The sequence below is a fragment of the Bemisia tabaci genome, chromosome 6 (assembly GCF_918797505.1).
Source record: "Bemisia tabaci chromosome 6, PGI_BMITA_v3".
In the NCBI taxonomy this organism is placed as follows: Eukaryota; Metazoa; Arthropoda; class Insecta; order Hemiptera; family Aleyrodidae; genus Bemisia; species Bemisia tabaci.
In genome coordinates, this window is record NC_092798.1 from 31,628,105 (window position 1) to 31,641,670 (window position 13,566).

The 13,566-nt window shown below is 35.4% G+C and overlaps 1 protein-coding gene across 1 annotated transcript; it reads left to right on the top strand.

Moving 5' to 3' along the window:
• The first annotated feature begins 48 nt into the window (after positions 1-48).
• On the top strand, positions 49-13,531 carry kel (kelch protein). The gene is made up of 11 exons (XM_019061579.2): positions 49-643; positions 1,987-2,142; positions 2,663-2,888; positions 3,481-3,656; positions 3,877-3,973; positions 4,714-4,867; positions 5,360-5,454; positions 6,026-6,316; positions 6,864-7,004; positions 7,257-7,512; positions 8,152-13,531. The coding sequence occupies exons 1-11, from the start codon at positions 585-587 to the stop codon at positions 8,331-8,333; spliced, it is 1,833 nt and encodes a 610-aa protein (XP_018917124.2). The 5' UTR covers positions 49-584; the 3' UTR covers positions 8,334-13,531.
• The last annotated feature ends 35 nt before the right edge of the window (positions 13,532-13,566 follow it).

Here is a 13,566-nt window from a genome sequence, read left to right on the forward strand (position 1 = left end):
CACCGACGAACGTTGTTCTATGATATCATATCATAATCACAACAAAAGAAAAGGAACACCAATGGAGTTCGGAGTTTTCTTCCTGAAAATCGTGGGAACAGCGTGATGTGTTTTTGTTACGAACGTATATTTTTCGTTCGACTAAGTTATTGCTTCCATCGTCTTTGAGATGTAATCCCCACGAAGTTGTGAGTTTTTAACTGACATCCCAGAAGTTTTCGGGTGCATTGATGTCAAGGTTACATCAGTGAGATGGTCTCTGCCTCTAAATCCATTTACAACAGTAAATTTCTGCTTAAACACTTAACAATGATAATCTTTATACCGTTTACTCGCTCTTAATATAATTGCTGCTCGGCATTTTGTGAAGCCCTTGTTAGTGTCCTTTGAAGATCATCGCGTCGTCTGTGTCTGAGTCTCAGTTGTCTCTTATCATCAGGAGTGCTTCTAGACTTTGATCATTTCTGTATCTCATCAGTAAAGTACCCTGTATTTTACTAATTCACGTACCCATGTTTGGAAGAATAGTTTTCTTTCTTATGGAAGAGTCCTAGGATTGTTTGTCTGGATGTCGTAGGACCAAAATGGACAGCAACCTGTCCAACAGCGCTAGAAAATTCAACAGAACCATGGATGGTGAAAGGTCAGTATAATCAAGCTTTTCTCTCTTAATAGGGAGCTTTGAGTGAATGGATTTGATGGGGTTGGTCGGAATTGATCTAAGTTTCGGCCTTAGAATGATGATTTTATCAGTGCACAAGATGTGAGCAGTTCTTCGCTCCAATAAGTTATGTCTCGCCCTTAGTGGTCGTAAGCTATTACATAGTTGTAGAATCTTAAAATGTAGCCAAAATTGTCTATTTTGATGAGACCTGACATTAAATGTCCGAATTTTAATATTCATATGTACGCGGAAGGAATGAAGAGGGGCATCTAAACTTCGCCCTCCTACCGTCCAGTCTCACCCTGTCCCCAAAAAAATTAAGTGAATGAACCATGTATCGTTGAAAAAATACAGTTGGAAAAATTAAAGGAGCCAAGAAAGGAAATAAACAATTTGTCCCTTGGACACCTGATTGATGTAACTACATTCGGTGATAAGTGCAGTCTCCGTTCCACCTGTCGAATGATATATGATACGAAAGCCTCTATATAGCATTATTTATGTCCACAAGTAACATGGTAGCAGTATTTCAGTGATGTTTCTGCAAGCTTTTCAACAACCTTCGTCGGGCAGGATAGTATTTAAACGATTAAAGTGAAGATTGAGTTTTGCATTTTTATCATGACAGTGTGGAATTAAATTTGACCAAAATATTATTTCAGATTAACTCCCATATTTACAGCAAAAATAGTATGTTATCATCATTACTTCTGGAAGTTCCGAGTCTTTTTCAGGTTGATTCACATCTATCTTTGGCTTAATTTTCTCGAAAGAGAAGGTGCTTTTTTCTTATTAACAAATTAGTACATTTTCACTTTGAATATATGGATATCTACAAAGCTTGGCGTTACTGTTATTTATAACTTAACTAATTTATAAATATTTTCAGCTGATTTTAATGTCTACTACCTCTAACATGTTGAGGAGAAAAGAAAGTACAAATTATTACTAGAGAAGGTGCTATCAATAGAGACCTATGTTTAGAATATAAGTGTCGGCAATGCCCAAGCATCTTGTCAGCCTCCTGTCGTGCAGTGATTATAGCGCTGACTCTATGACCAGGAGGTCCTGCGTTCAATTCTTGGTCAGGCAACCTGAGTTTGATGATCTCAAATAACAGTTGCCTCGGGCTGGCTGTACATCAGGGAGCGAGGGGTATAGGACTCTAGCTGAAAGCTTAGAATTGCCCTTTGTGTGGTATTTGGAAGAGTATAAGTGAAAAAAAAGAAAAATCTACATAAAGCTCAACCCTCAACTAGATCTCATACTGTTATGCCTTTCAGACTCCCGAAAAGATTTTATCTTTAAGCTCTTTGTTCCAGATCTTCCAGTCCGCTGCTGCTACGTTACGCCAGCCAGAACTCACTTGACGAGAGTTCGCAAAAGCAAATTCCACGTAATGGCTCCAAGGATAAGCCTCCCTACATGAGTCGAGATCATACTCAAAAAGCTTTTGAAGTGATGAATAACATGAGAAAGTAAGATTACATTTTTTAATGCTCTGTCATTATACTTAAAGTAAAACAATCCATGATTGATCCTTACTGCTGAAAGAAGGATGATTATTAGAGATTAGATGATATTTGTCCTCACTGATATCACGAAGACTCTAAACTTTTTACAGACAGAGAGGAGCAGCCAATAATTACAGTTCGGGACTTAAAAAGTAGATTTTTAAAGTCATCTTTAATGTGTTGAGAGCTCTAGAAAAAATTTATTTCTTCCTGGAATTGTTACCAATTTTCCACCAAGGAAAGCGATGGCTGCAAAGCAAACATAGCCTGATCTTTTATTTTCATCTTCATTTATGAATTGTAGAAGAGAAAAGCTTGTTTTTTATTATTTTACCTACTTTGTTTTTAACTTCTGACAAAAACTTATTGGTGAGAGTACCCTTGGTATACCCTCATCTTCCAGTGGAGAGACAGAAATCTCAGCATCAGGTATAAGATGTTATTTGTATTCTTGCCCTCACTGTCTCTATCGTTTGTTTTGCAGGCAAAATCTGTTGTGTGATGTGCGTCTTGTTGCGGATGATGTTGAAATTGATGCTCATAAGATGGTTTTAGCCTCATGTTCTCCATATTTTTATGCCATGTTCACCAGTTTTGAGGAGAGCAAACAAGATAGAATTGTATTGAAAGGTGTTGATCCTGTGGCGCTGCAAATCATTGTCGACTATATTTATTTAGCAGAAGTTTTAGTCACTGAAGAAAATGTACAAGTGAGTTCTTCAGATTTCAAATTCTTCCTACATCTTAGATCCAGCATCAATAGTCTCCTATTCTTTTACTCTCCAGGAAGTAAATCCTAGAATTTATTTTCATTCTGTCCCATGAGTACACTGATCATCAGGGTCACTTGGACCGCTTTGGCACCATTCGAGGCCAACATAAAAAACGGTCCACATGACCTCCTTGGCAATCAGTTCACTAGTACGAGCCCTTGGTTTTGTAAAAAAGACCCAGCATCCATTAAATTATAGTATTTAATGGCATGGTTCAATTTTTTAAGATGTAAATTTTCAAAGAATTTCCCTAGAAACTTTTATATATAATGGAGCCTGAAGCCATTGTTCAGTGTTTTAAAGTATGGTACTGGTTTAAATCTTCGGGTCTGATCTAAGTGAGAAGAGACTACAGGTTATATGGATTGGATTGGATTTACCCATATAAGGAAAAACCAAAGTGTCTCTTTGAATATTTCTTAAAAAACTACTCAGGATCCCATCTTTCAAATTGCATCACTTATTTGACTACAAAATGGATTAATCATATTTATTAATTGTTTTGCTTCAATCTTTTCTTCTTTTGTAGATCTTGCTGCCAGCAGCGAATTTATTACAACTAACTGATGTACGAGATGCCTGTTGTGATTTTCTGCAAGGACAACTACACCCCACAAATTGCCTTGGTATTCGAGCTTTTGCTGACTTGCATGATTGCATAGACTTACTTTCCACATCGGAAACATTTATTGAGCAACATTTCATGTAAGTTTTTTGGAATCCCTTGCCTTTTTAATGTGTACCTACCAGGAAATCAAACCGTTTATATTTTTTTTCCAAGTTGAATTTTCTTCCATTTTTGCTTGTAGTTTCCTACTGGTCAATTTTTTTTTTTTTTTCTTTTAAATCCTTGTACATTTTGCTTCAGCTGTCTAATAACGTTTTAATTAAAGGAAAAAATTATAATTTCTTTTTTATTTTTCAGGGAAGTTGTAGAGTGCGAGGAGTTTCTCTCATTGTCCCATCAGCAAGTTTCAAAATTGATAAGCAGTGATAGATTGACAGTTTCAAGTGAAGAAAAGGTAATTTTTCTAGCAAAGTATACATAGCTAATATGTTCAAACATTTTCCTGTCATCAAGTGTATTTTAAGCAAAAATTTGAAACTTTGCATTCCGAAATGTACATTTTTTCATTTTTTGACGCTGTCCATTTATATTTCTGACTCCAACCACTGGAAAGTTTGATTACATTAATAATCGAATATACGTTATTTATTGAGTCTTTCAAACAGGTTGAAAATGGTTGAATTAAGTGTTTCTGTGAAGTTAAGTGCTTTAAACGATTACATTGGCTCGCTATTGGAATATTTACATATCTGCGACTATGTTTTATTTTGTTGACAATACAACGAACTGATATACCTCCTTGTAACTTTCTTTTAGTTTTTTTTAATGAGTTAAGAAAATTCACTGGAAAATAAAGAAAAAAACTTTTTCTTTTTGTAAAGAAAAAAAACTTTTTCTTTTTGTAAAGAAAAAAAACTTTTTCTTTTTGTAAAGGAAAAAAACTTTTTCCTTTTGTAAAGGAAAAAAACTTTTCTTTTTGTAAAGAAAAAATAATGTGTTATCTCTTTTGAGAATGTTATACATGAGCAAAGACTTCCAATGCCACAATGAGAGGTAGGCATCCTTCTACTTCAGAAACTAATCTTTGATTCTTTTGCTGTCACTCAGCCTCATCTTAAGGCACCCCTTCTCTGTAGACGAATTTGAAAAAAACGAATACATTTGTTCCTACCATTTTTCTCTTCATTTTATCAGGTATTTGAATGCGTCATGAATTGGGTAAACCACCAACTTGAAAATAGACAAAAGAATCTTGCAGAACTAATGGAGCACGTAAGGTTACCTCTCCTATCAAAGGATTACCTGAAGAGAGTGAAAGAAGAGCCATTGTTCAAAAACAGTTTACAATGTAAGTTCTTATAGACCTTCTCTGATACAATTAATTAAAATTTGATTTTTACGATAATTATTGTATTGGAAAAAAATATTCGAGGAAAAAGTGCTGAGTCTTAATGAAAAGAGACCAAAGTAATGAGCTTTGGGGAAGTCTTTGATTTTGAAATCAAAACATGATGTTTCCTTTTCCCTTCAGTTTTTCTTATTATTTGGTTTCAACAGTGTAACTGTGTCATGACTTCCAACGATGACACCATTAATAACTTCACTTACGATTTCATTTTTTCTCTATGGATAAAATCATTCATTAATTCAATAAAATCGATGATAGGGCAGTGAAACACTGAAACTCCTGGGTGCCTGGAGATGGATTACATCACTCATGAATAATACATAAACTCCAGTGCTTGCTAAAGCAATGAATAATATTTTGTCTTTTTTAAGTTATCAATATCCTTTTTTACAATGATAGTCACTCACATGTATGTTTTTTTCACCCATTTAGGTAAAGATTTTATCATCGAAGCACTGATGTACCATTTAGAAGGAGATGTGAAGACACCTAGAACTAAACCAAGGAAATCAATCGTCCTCCCAAAAGTAAATAAACTCCATATTACTGTACTCGAAGCCATTAAATTCATATAAAAGCTTTAAATTACAAAGATGCCATGTCATAAAATATTTATTAGCTCCACGAAGGCTGGTTTGAAAGTTTCTAAACTTGCTCTAGAACTAGATATTAACATCATAATTATCAATATGAGCACTTCCTGTGATCAATCTAGGCCTTTTTTGCTATTTATGTATCTGCATCCTGCATGCAATAGATATCATGAGAAAAATGGATCTGAAATATGTGTAATCAATTTTTTGGAGAATCGAACTGGAGTGATTTCTCTCAGAAGGTTGTGAGATTACTGTACTGTTTCAAATATTGATTTTTTTAATAATTATTTCAAATAATGATATGGAAAAATGTGCATAACTTTCTTTTAAAATACATTTTTTATCAAGGGAAATTTGTCGAGATTCCACTGTTAATAAAGCGTATTTCCTGAGCACACAAGTATTCCTCCGTGCAGAATTGATTCATTTCCTCTCAAGGCACAAAGTCGCTCAATCGCTATGTTTTTAATTTCAGCCTCTAATGTTCTGATTTATCATTTAGGTAATATTGGTCGTTGGCGGTCAAGCCCCGAAAGCTATTCGATCGGTTGAGTGTTATGACTTGACAACAGAGAGATGGACATCTTTGGCAGAGCTACCAACAAGGAGATGCCGAGCAGGTTTGGTTGTATTGGATGGGCGGGTGTATGCTGTGGGTGGTTTCAATGGCTCTTTGCGAGTGCGAACGGTCGATGTTTATGATGCAGAGCAGGATCACTGGACATCATGCCAGGGAATGGAGGCTCGAAGATCAACTCTTGGAGTTGCTGTCCTTGGAAATTATATCTATGCTGTAAGTGTCCTCTCTAGCTTCTTCTATTTATCATAACACTGAGAACTAAGATGTGGTTTTTTTTAAGAAAGTTGTGCTCCTGCCATACAAGCATTGCCAATTTTTTATGTGTTTAAATATTGTCTGCAAATATCCCTGAACAAGTCTCTCTGTAGTTTAGTTTTCGTCCCTAGGAGAATCCACAATCTTATGAAAATGTCCCATTATCAGGTATTGGAATAAGGAAGAGTGTTTCATGCAAATCCGACAAAAGTTTATGTACTTTCCATGCAATTTCTAATCATTTCCGTTTCTTTTCAGGAAAGTGTGTCCTTCTGGTTTTCCATTTGAATACCTTCACTTTTGCAAAAGCGGGCAAAATATTCTCTAAAAACATTTTTTACCTAATTATAAAACAAGTATAAAAGACAAAAAAAAAATGTCAACTGTTTCTGGCTTATGATTGGATACTGTTGCAACATTTAGAGCAGGATCTGATTTTTCCAGAGTCAGTTAAGAACCCAAAAAAAAATGTATTACTTTGATTAATTGCATCGGTTTGTTCCAGGTTGGCGGATTTGATGGTTCAACTGGATTAAGTTCTGCAGAAAGATTTGATCCAAAAACCCAGGTGTGGAAAATGATTGCATCAATGTCAACGAGACGAAGTAGCGTAGGAGTAGGAGTGTTGAATAATTTATTGTATGCTGTAAGTCCCTTTCATCATCGTTACTAAGTACTAGAAAGTGAAGAATTGACCATTTTTTCTCTCCTCAAAAAATTTTCCATAGATCAAGTCAGTCTTTTTGCTCTTCTTTCTGTATTTTATCTTTTCTGTTTAAATTAATAACTGTCTTTAAGGAGGCCAAATTTCCAAGAAATGTCTGGTGAAATCCAAAACAAGGATTAAAATTACTGTCAATCACTAATTTTTTTCATTTGCTATGCTATTGGTTCCCAGGTTGGAGGTTATGATGGTGCCTCTCGTACATGCCTTAGCTCTGTTGAGCGTTATAATCCGGAAGATGATACTTGGACCAATGTGAAAGACATGTCAGATAGGCGAAGTGGAGCTGGTGTAGGAGTTCTTGATGGTATACTCTATGCAGTTGGCGGTCATGATGGCCCCTCTGTGCGTAAAAGTGTAGAAGCATATAATGCTGAAACAAATACCTGGTCATTTGTCTCTGAAATGGCTCTATGTAGGCGTAATGCAGGTATGCTTTCAAATATTTTCTAAACGTTTTCTCTTATTATTGAGAGGTCGAATAATTTAACCTCGGAAGGTTCAACCATTAATAACATAAGAGCATGGTTATCCAAGTAGTAATCTATGAAGAGGGATGCACAAGTCTCAAGACTCAGACTACCGTTTCTAGAGTTTTTTTCTTCAAACTTTTCGAGTTAGAAGGTCAAACTAAGAATAATTTGAAATCTTTGTACGAAATGTCAACCCTCTATAACCTCCTTTTAGCGCAAAGTGAACTTTTCCCTAGAGCTGTTTCAATATTTGATCAATTTCTAAAGGCCTTTTTTTCACCTATTTTTGATTGCAACCCCCCCCCCCCTTCTTTCGAAGGGGGTGATAAAACTATTAAGTGTTTCAGCAACACATTATCTTGTCATAGCTGCTGGAAAGCAATACTCAATATGTTTGAGTGTCTGAAAAGAAAAGTACCTACATTTAATCAGATTTTGAAGGCAAAAGCATCATTAAGAGAATGAATCTGTGTTATGTTGTAGTGTATTTCAATATTTGATCCTCAATCTATTTGACAAATAGAGTCAAAGCTCTGACTACTATTTCAATTTTGAAGTGTATGTTTTCTGATCATGTTTATTTTTTTCTGTTTTAGGCGTAGTTGCACTGAATGGGCTTTTGTATGTTGTTGGTGGAGATGATGGTACAAGTAATCTATCTTCAGTAGAGGTTTACAATCCTAAAACTGACCAGTGGTACATGCTAACCTCTTCAATGGGTATAGGCAGAAGTTATGCTGGCGTGGCTATAATAGACAAACCTGCACTCCTTTCGTGAGTCTTGAAGTCAACTCATCTCACGATCACAATTTTACATGTTTTCTTTGGTTACCTGTAATATTTTAGCTGTTGCCATTCTTAAGTTAGCATCTTTGGGGTTCAACATAGATACATTTCTGTTTATGTCTTTTATTATTTAAAGTTCCTTTATCGTAAACATGTTTTATTTTTGAAGAAATTTTAGACTGGGTTTGGTTCTTGAATCACAAAAGCCTTTTGAATTCCAGAAATTTACTGAGCAACTTTCAGCAGATAATTGTAGATTTTGAATTTTATAATTTAGTATCGCTTTGAATTTCATGGGGTCCTTTCAATCATTTTTTTTTTTATTTTATTTTTTATTCCTTCTCTCATGTATCTTTTTATGATCTGTTTTGATTAAAAATGAGAATAAGAACCACTTAACCTATTTAGACGATTTTTAGATTAAACATTCCAGGTGTAGCAAATTTTATTTTTATCTTTTGCACAGATTTACTTTTTTAATTTTTATTTACTTTCCTTAATTTCTTTTATTGCCCAAAAAATTACGAAATTTTGAACTAACCGGGTACAGTTAAATGGAGATCAGGTTTTTTTTGGGTGGTGTAATGATGTCATGAAGTATGAAACCGCATTTAGCTTTATAAACCGACCAATGGAATATATGTTTTAGAGGCAGCATTAACTTATTTAGGTTGGATCTGATTTTCTTTCTCCTCAGTCCTAAAAAACTCTCTTGAACAAATTATTTTTAACATTTAGCAATAACTTATTTTGTCTTTTTGAAAACTGCCCATTTTGTTTTAATCATGTTTTCCCTTTTGTTTTGAAGTGGTAGTTTCTGTTGGTGTTGATTTCAAGATTCATCAATCATTCTAACTGTGCTGTGTAAAATGCGAGGCTGATTGAAATTAATTTTTTTCTGAGAATTCTCTGCTCTTGAATTTATACTATGTTATCTCAGTCTTTAGTTTTAAAGTTCATAAAAAATGACATGCAACCAGGCATTAATGATACCAGGTAAAGTACATTTTTTTAATTATGCAAGCAAGCCAAAATTAACCACTGGGAACAGTGCAAAAACGATAGCCAAAATTTAAAACTGTTTTCAAAAGTTGTTAGCCAAACATTGAGTTTATGTATGTTGCTCAAACTCTATGCTCAGAACAAATCAAGAATCGAAATTTCACTCTTATGGCCCAAATATTTTGAAAACTCATTTCATTAAACCAGGGGAATCCAGCTTTGATGACAACTCTCTTAAATGGGCCTGTTTGCACATGAGAGATACAGACAGTTGAGCACTCTGCTTTGAGGTAAAAGAGCATGAAAATTACATTTGAACATAAGAACTGTCTAAAATCTACTCCATATTGTATAATTTCTACATGGGTTTTTCAGATTCACCATGTCCGTTATCAGTATTTCCGAGTCCCCTGCTATCAGACTTTTCAAGAGAGAGAAAACCTTACCTGAATGAAGAAACAATATTGAATGGGGGGGGGGGGGGGGGCTGAAAAGCGTCCTCATCTTAATAGTCAGGATTTCTGGCAAAATTTTAAAATAATTGTAGCAAATCAGTGTTCAGAAAATATTTACCTAAATCGACACCAAGAAGTCCGCAATCAGCCAATCATTGTCCAAAATACTGACCTCTGAAGGGCCCCTCCTCAAATAGTAGGAGTGGCTTGGAAAATAGATGCTCTCAATAATAACAGAGCCCTAAGAATTCGAATCTTATGGTCCTGTAGACCCTTGGGGCTTCGCTTGTGTGGCACAAGGAGACACTAACTTTCAAATTAAAAAAGACCTGGGTCCCTCCTGTACCCTATCAGCGAAACCATGGGACTATCAAATTCGGATTCTTTGGGGCTAATTACACAAGGAAGTATCTTTTTTCCAAACCTGCATGTTAACTTAGCCACCTACCAATCTCTTGAGGGGGGCTATGCCTCACTTTTAGGGGTCCGTATATGAATAGGGATAAACCTATTGTGGACTTCCCGACTTCGATAGAATGGACCACTAGACAAGGTGCAAATTTCAGCATTTTGATACATGTTTCTTAACCAAAAGTTTACGTAAAACACGATGCGCACAATGAAAATTACCAAAATCACATCTTTACGAAGATATTCAATGATTCTTGATGCGTGAATTCAAACCACCCACTCATGAAAACTCAATGCTCTACGTGATTCACATCGCGCGCAAAACGTTTATCATGACAGTCTCTGAGATATAAAAATCTGGCAACCTCGATCTTGACGCTTTGGCTCAGCTGTAGCAAATTGCTTATAGTTTGAACACATGGTGGGAAATGAACATTGCTCGATTGAGAAGCTTGCTGAAACCGTTGTAGTGCGCGATTTGACTCACGTAGAGCTTTGAGTTTCCTGTGAGCGGGCAGTTCAAATTCCTCGTAACCAATGTGAAATAAAAATGTTAATATCTCCGTCAGGAGTTGGTTTCAGTAATTTTCGTTGCGCGAATCGTGTTCTACGTGAAATTTTGGTTAAGTAACTTGTATCAGAATCCTTCAATTCGTACCTTGTCTAGTGGTCCATTATTTCGAAAATTTGCAAGGATCTTCCATTTTAACATCAGTTCTACCCCCTCCCGCAAGGGACACCCGATAATTCTTGGGGTCGATTCCCTTTTTGTTCCTGCGGTCCAAGACTTTGTCTTACCTGAAATGACTAAGAAAAAATCCTAGCATGAGCTATCGGGATCATCCTGTATAAAATCACTGCTATATTTTTTCTGTCAGTTATTTTTTTAATCAAAAATTGCGTTGCCTCCTGCTTTTTGGCTTTCAAGCCATAATATCTACCACTGTAGGAACACAGAAGCCAAAAAATTATTCAAAAAGGGAGCACACGGTCATGCAAGAATCACTATGTGCAGATGTTTTTCATCCGGTCAGGAGGTTTCGTTGGGGTTCAATATCTTTCTTCTCTTCCTCATGTGTTCTTCCTTTGCACATAGCAACTCTTCACTGTATCGTAACTATACTGCCGCATCAGCAGGAGGATTATCTACGACATTGCTGGAGGTCTAATATTATTCATTCCGAAAAATATTTAAAAATGTCAAATTATGTGAAATATATTCGGCCTCTATAAAAGTCCTTTTTTCATGTTTGTGTATCTCTTTGAGAAAATCTGATTGCCGATAACCTAGAAAAATTATCCCGGAAACGGTGATTTTGAAAAAGTGCGATATGCGAACTTCAGTTATTTATGATACGCTTAACATGACTTTTTTGTGATTTTACCTGTAAAAATCCACTCAGTTGCCTGTATCTTTTGTGTGCAACAGAGCGATTATAAAATGTTTTTGTATTACGATTAGTTTTAAATGAAACAGAAAGATAACTTATTGAATTTAATTCAACAGAAACCAACCAAACCAAACCGTTTAATTTAGTATGTGAGAAGTGAGACTTGTAATTTTGAAATTTGTTGTAGGCCTTATGATTCCAACGATGTTTAAACTTCAATTTAGGCTGTGACCTTTCAAAATACAATAATTTGTTGAGGTAGGGGCCGCCAATCATTGTTGAATCGGTGGAAAGAAGAATTGATTTAATTTATTAGTGTGTGTCAAAATTGATTCGATTCCTTTTATGCAGAATTAAACTCTTGACCACAGCCCTGTGTAAAGTACTCCCACCCATTACCCAGAGTCTGAAGGTTGCCAAGTTGTAACACGTGACGGGAATACTTTACATGGGTTTCAATGAGAAAAATGATGATTTTTCACCACTATCCATCGACAATGCAGAGCTTTTGAAGTTGCATTTTCATCTTGTGAGAGTTTGGGATCATAATGCAGCTGTGTCTTAACACACAGTTGCAATCTAATTCTATGCTCTACAAATGAATCAGTGAGAACGGAAACACACCAACTTGAAAAAATGAAAATAATCGAGACACAAACAAAACTGCACAGTTGGTGAAGAAGTTAGTCCGAGAAAAAGATTTTTGGTGCAGAGAGACAAGTACTGAAGGACACTTGAAAGGTCCAAGTTGGAACCGATGCGCCAAGTTCAATGACCTGTATGAAAGTTGACTGTCTTTAATGAAAATTGAGCATTTTCGAGTTACCAAGTTGATGTGTTTTTGTTCCCACTGATTCAAATGTGCCTGAGCTAAAATTATTTGCTTGATATGGATTCTTGCTCCAAAAAACTGAGACATTTGTACATTCTTTGATCCTTTGTGATATTCTTCATAATGAATGCAATTAAACTGCAATGCATTTCTACTTCTACATGAACACCTATGTTTCTGTTCTCTTCATCAGACCAGTTCTTTTTTGTATTTACAGTAACAAAGTAGAGAGAGTTTACCTCTCCCTGATAATCAATTTTTCTCACCTAACAATAATTTTTGCCTCCGGTAGAAGAATCAGATCTTGTGCTTTTTAGAAAGGAGGTTGCCTCATATTGCTGTTCAGTTTTTTCATGATCGTCAAGAGTTTGATTCTGTGTGGCTGAGGTCTCGTTTTTAGTCATTTAAGATTAGCGTGTTCCTCGCTACTTGGATATTAAAGGAATTTTAACATTGTGTTTTTGATTAATTATTTTTCTTCTAATGTCATGTTTTTCTATGTAATTTACTAAAAGTGCCTGAACATTTAGCCTTCTTTATTTAGCTAGTATGAGAATGGAGTTTGTGCCCAATAATGACTAAATTGTTTTTCTGATTAAAAATGGAACTGAGAATTAAGTTTTGTTTTTTCCAAATGTTGTAACAAATTTCCAGTAGGTATCATTCTTTATTTGTTCTTGCTTTTCAAAGTGATGGTATTTATAATAATCCTAGATAACTTAAGGAAAGAGTATATGGTATTTGAATTGTTAAAGCGGTTACACCTTGAGGAGCAAGTCAGTTTGTTCGGCAATGGTCTGCCAAGAAACACTCTCGTGTGTGTATTCCGATTGCTGCATTTGTGTTGAACCAGTAATCTCATTCCTCCTAACATTCGTCTTTTTTATCACAAATTAGGAGGAGCAATTTGTGGAGATGGCAGTTTTCCTGTGCTCTTTGAGCCTTCTGAATCATAGCTTAGCATTGCAGAACAGTCACTTGCAAAATCAAGGTGTAATTTTTTATTTAGTTATAATAAGTTTTTGTAGGCATCCGTGTAACTTCCTTCAAAATGAGAATTGATCATCAAATGTCCTAATAAGAGCTTCATTTTTCAACATGGTACGAGTTATAAATTATTTTACCTCCTTTTCT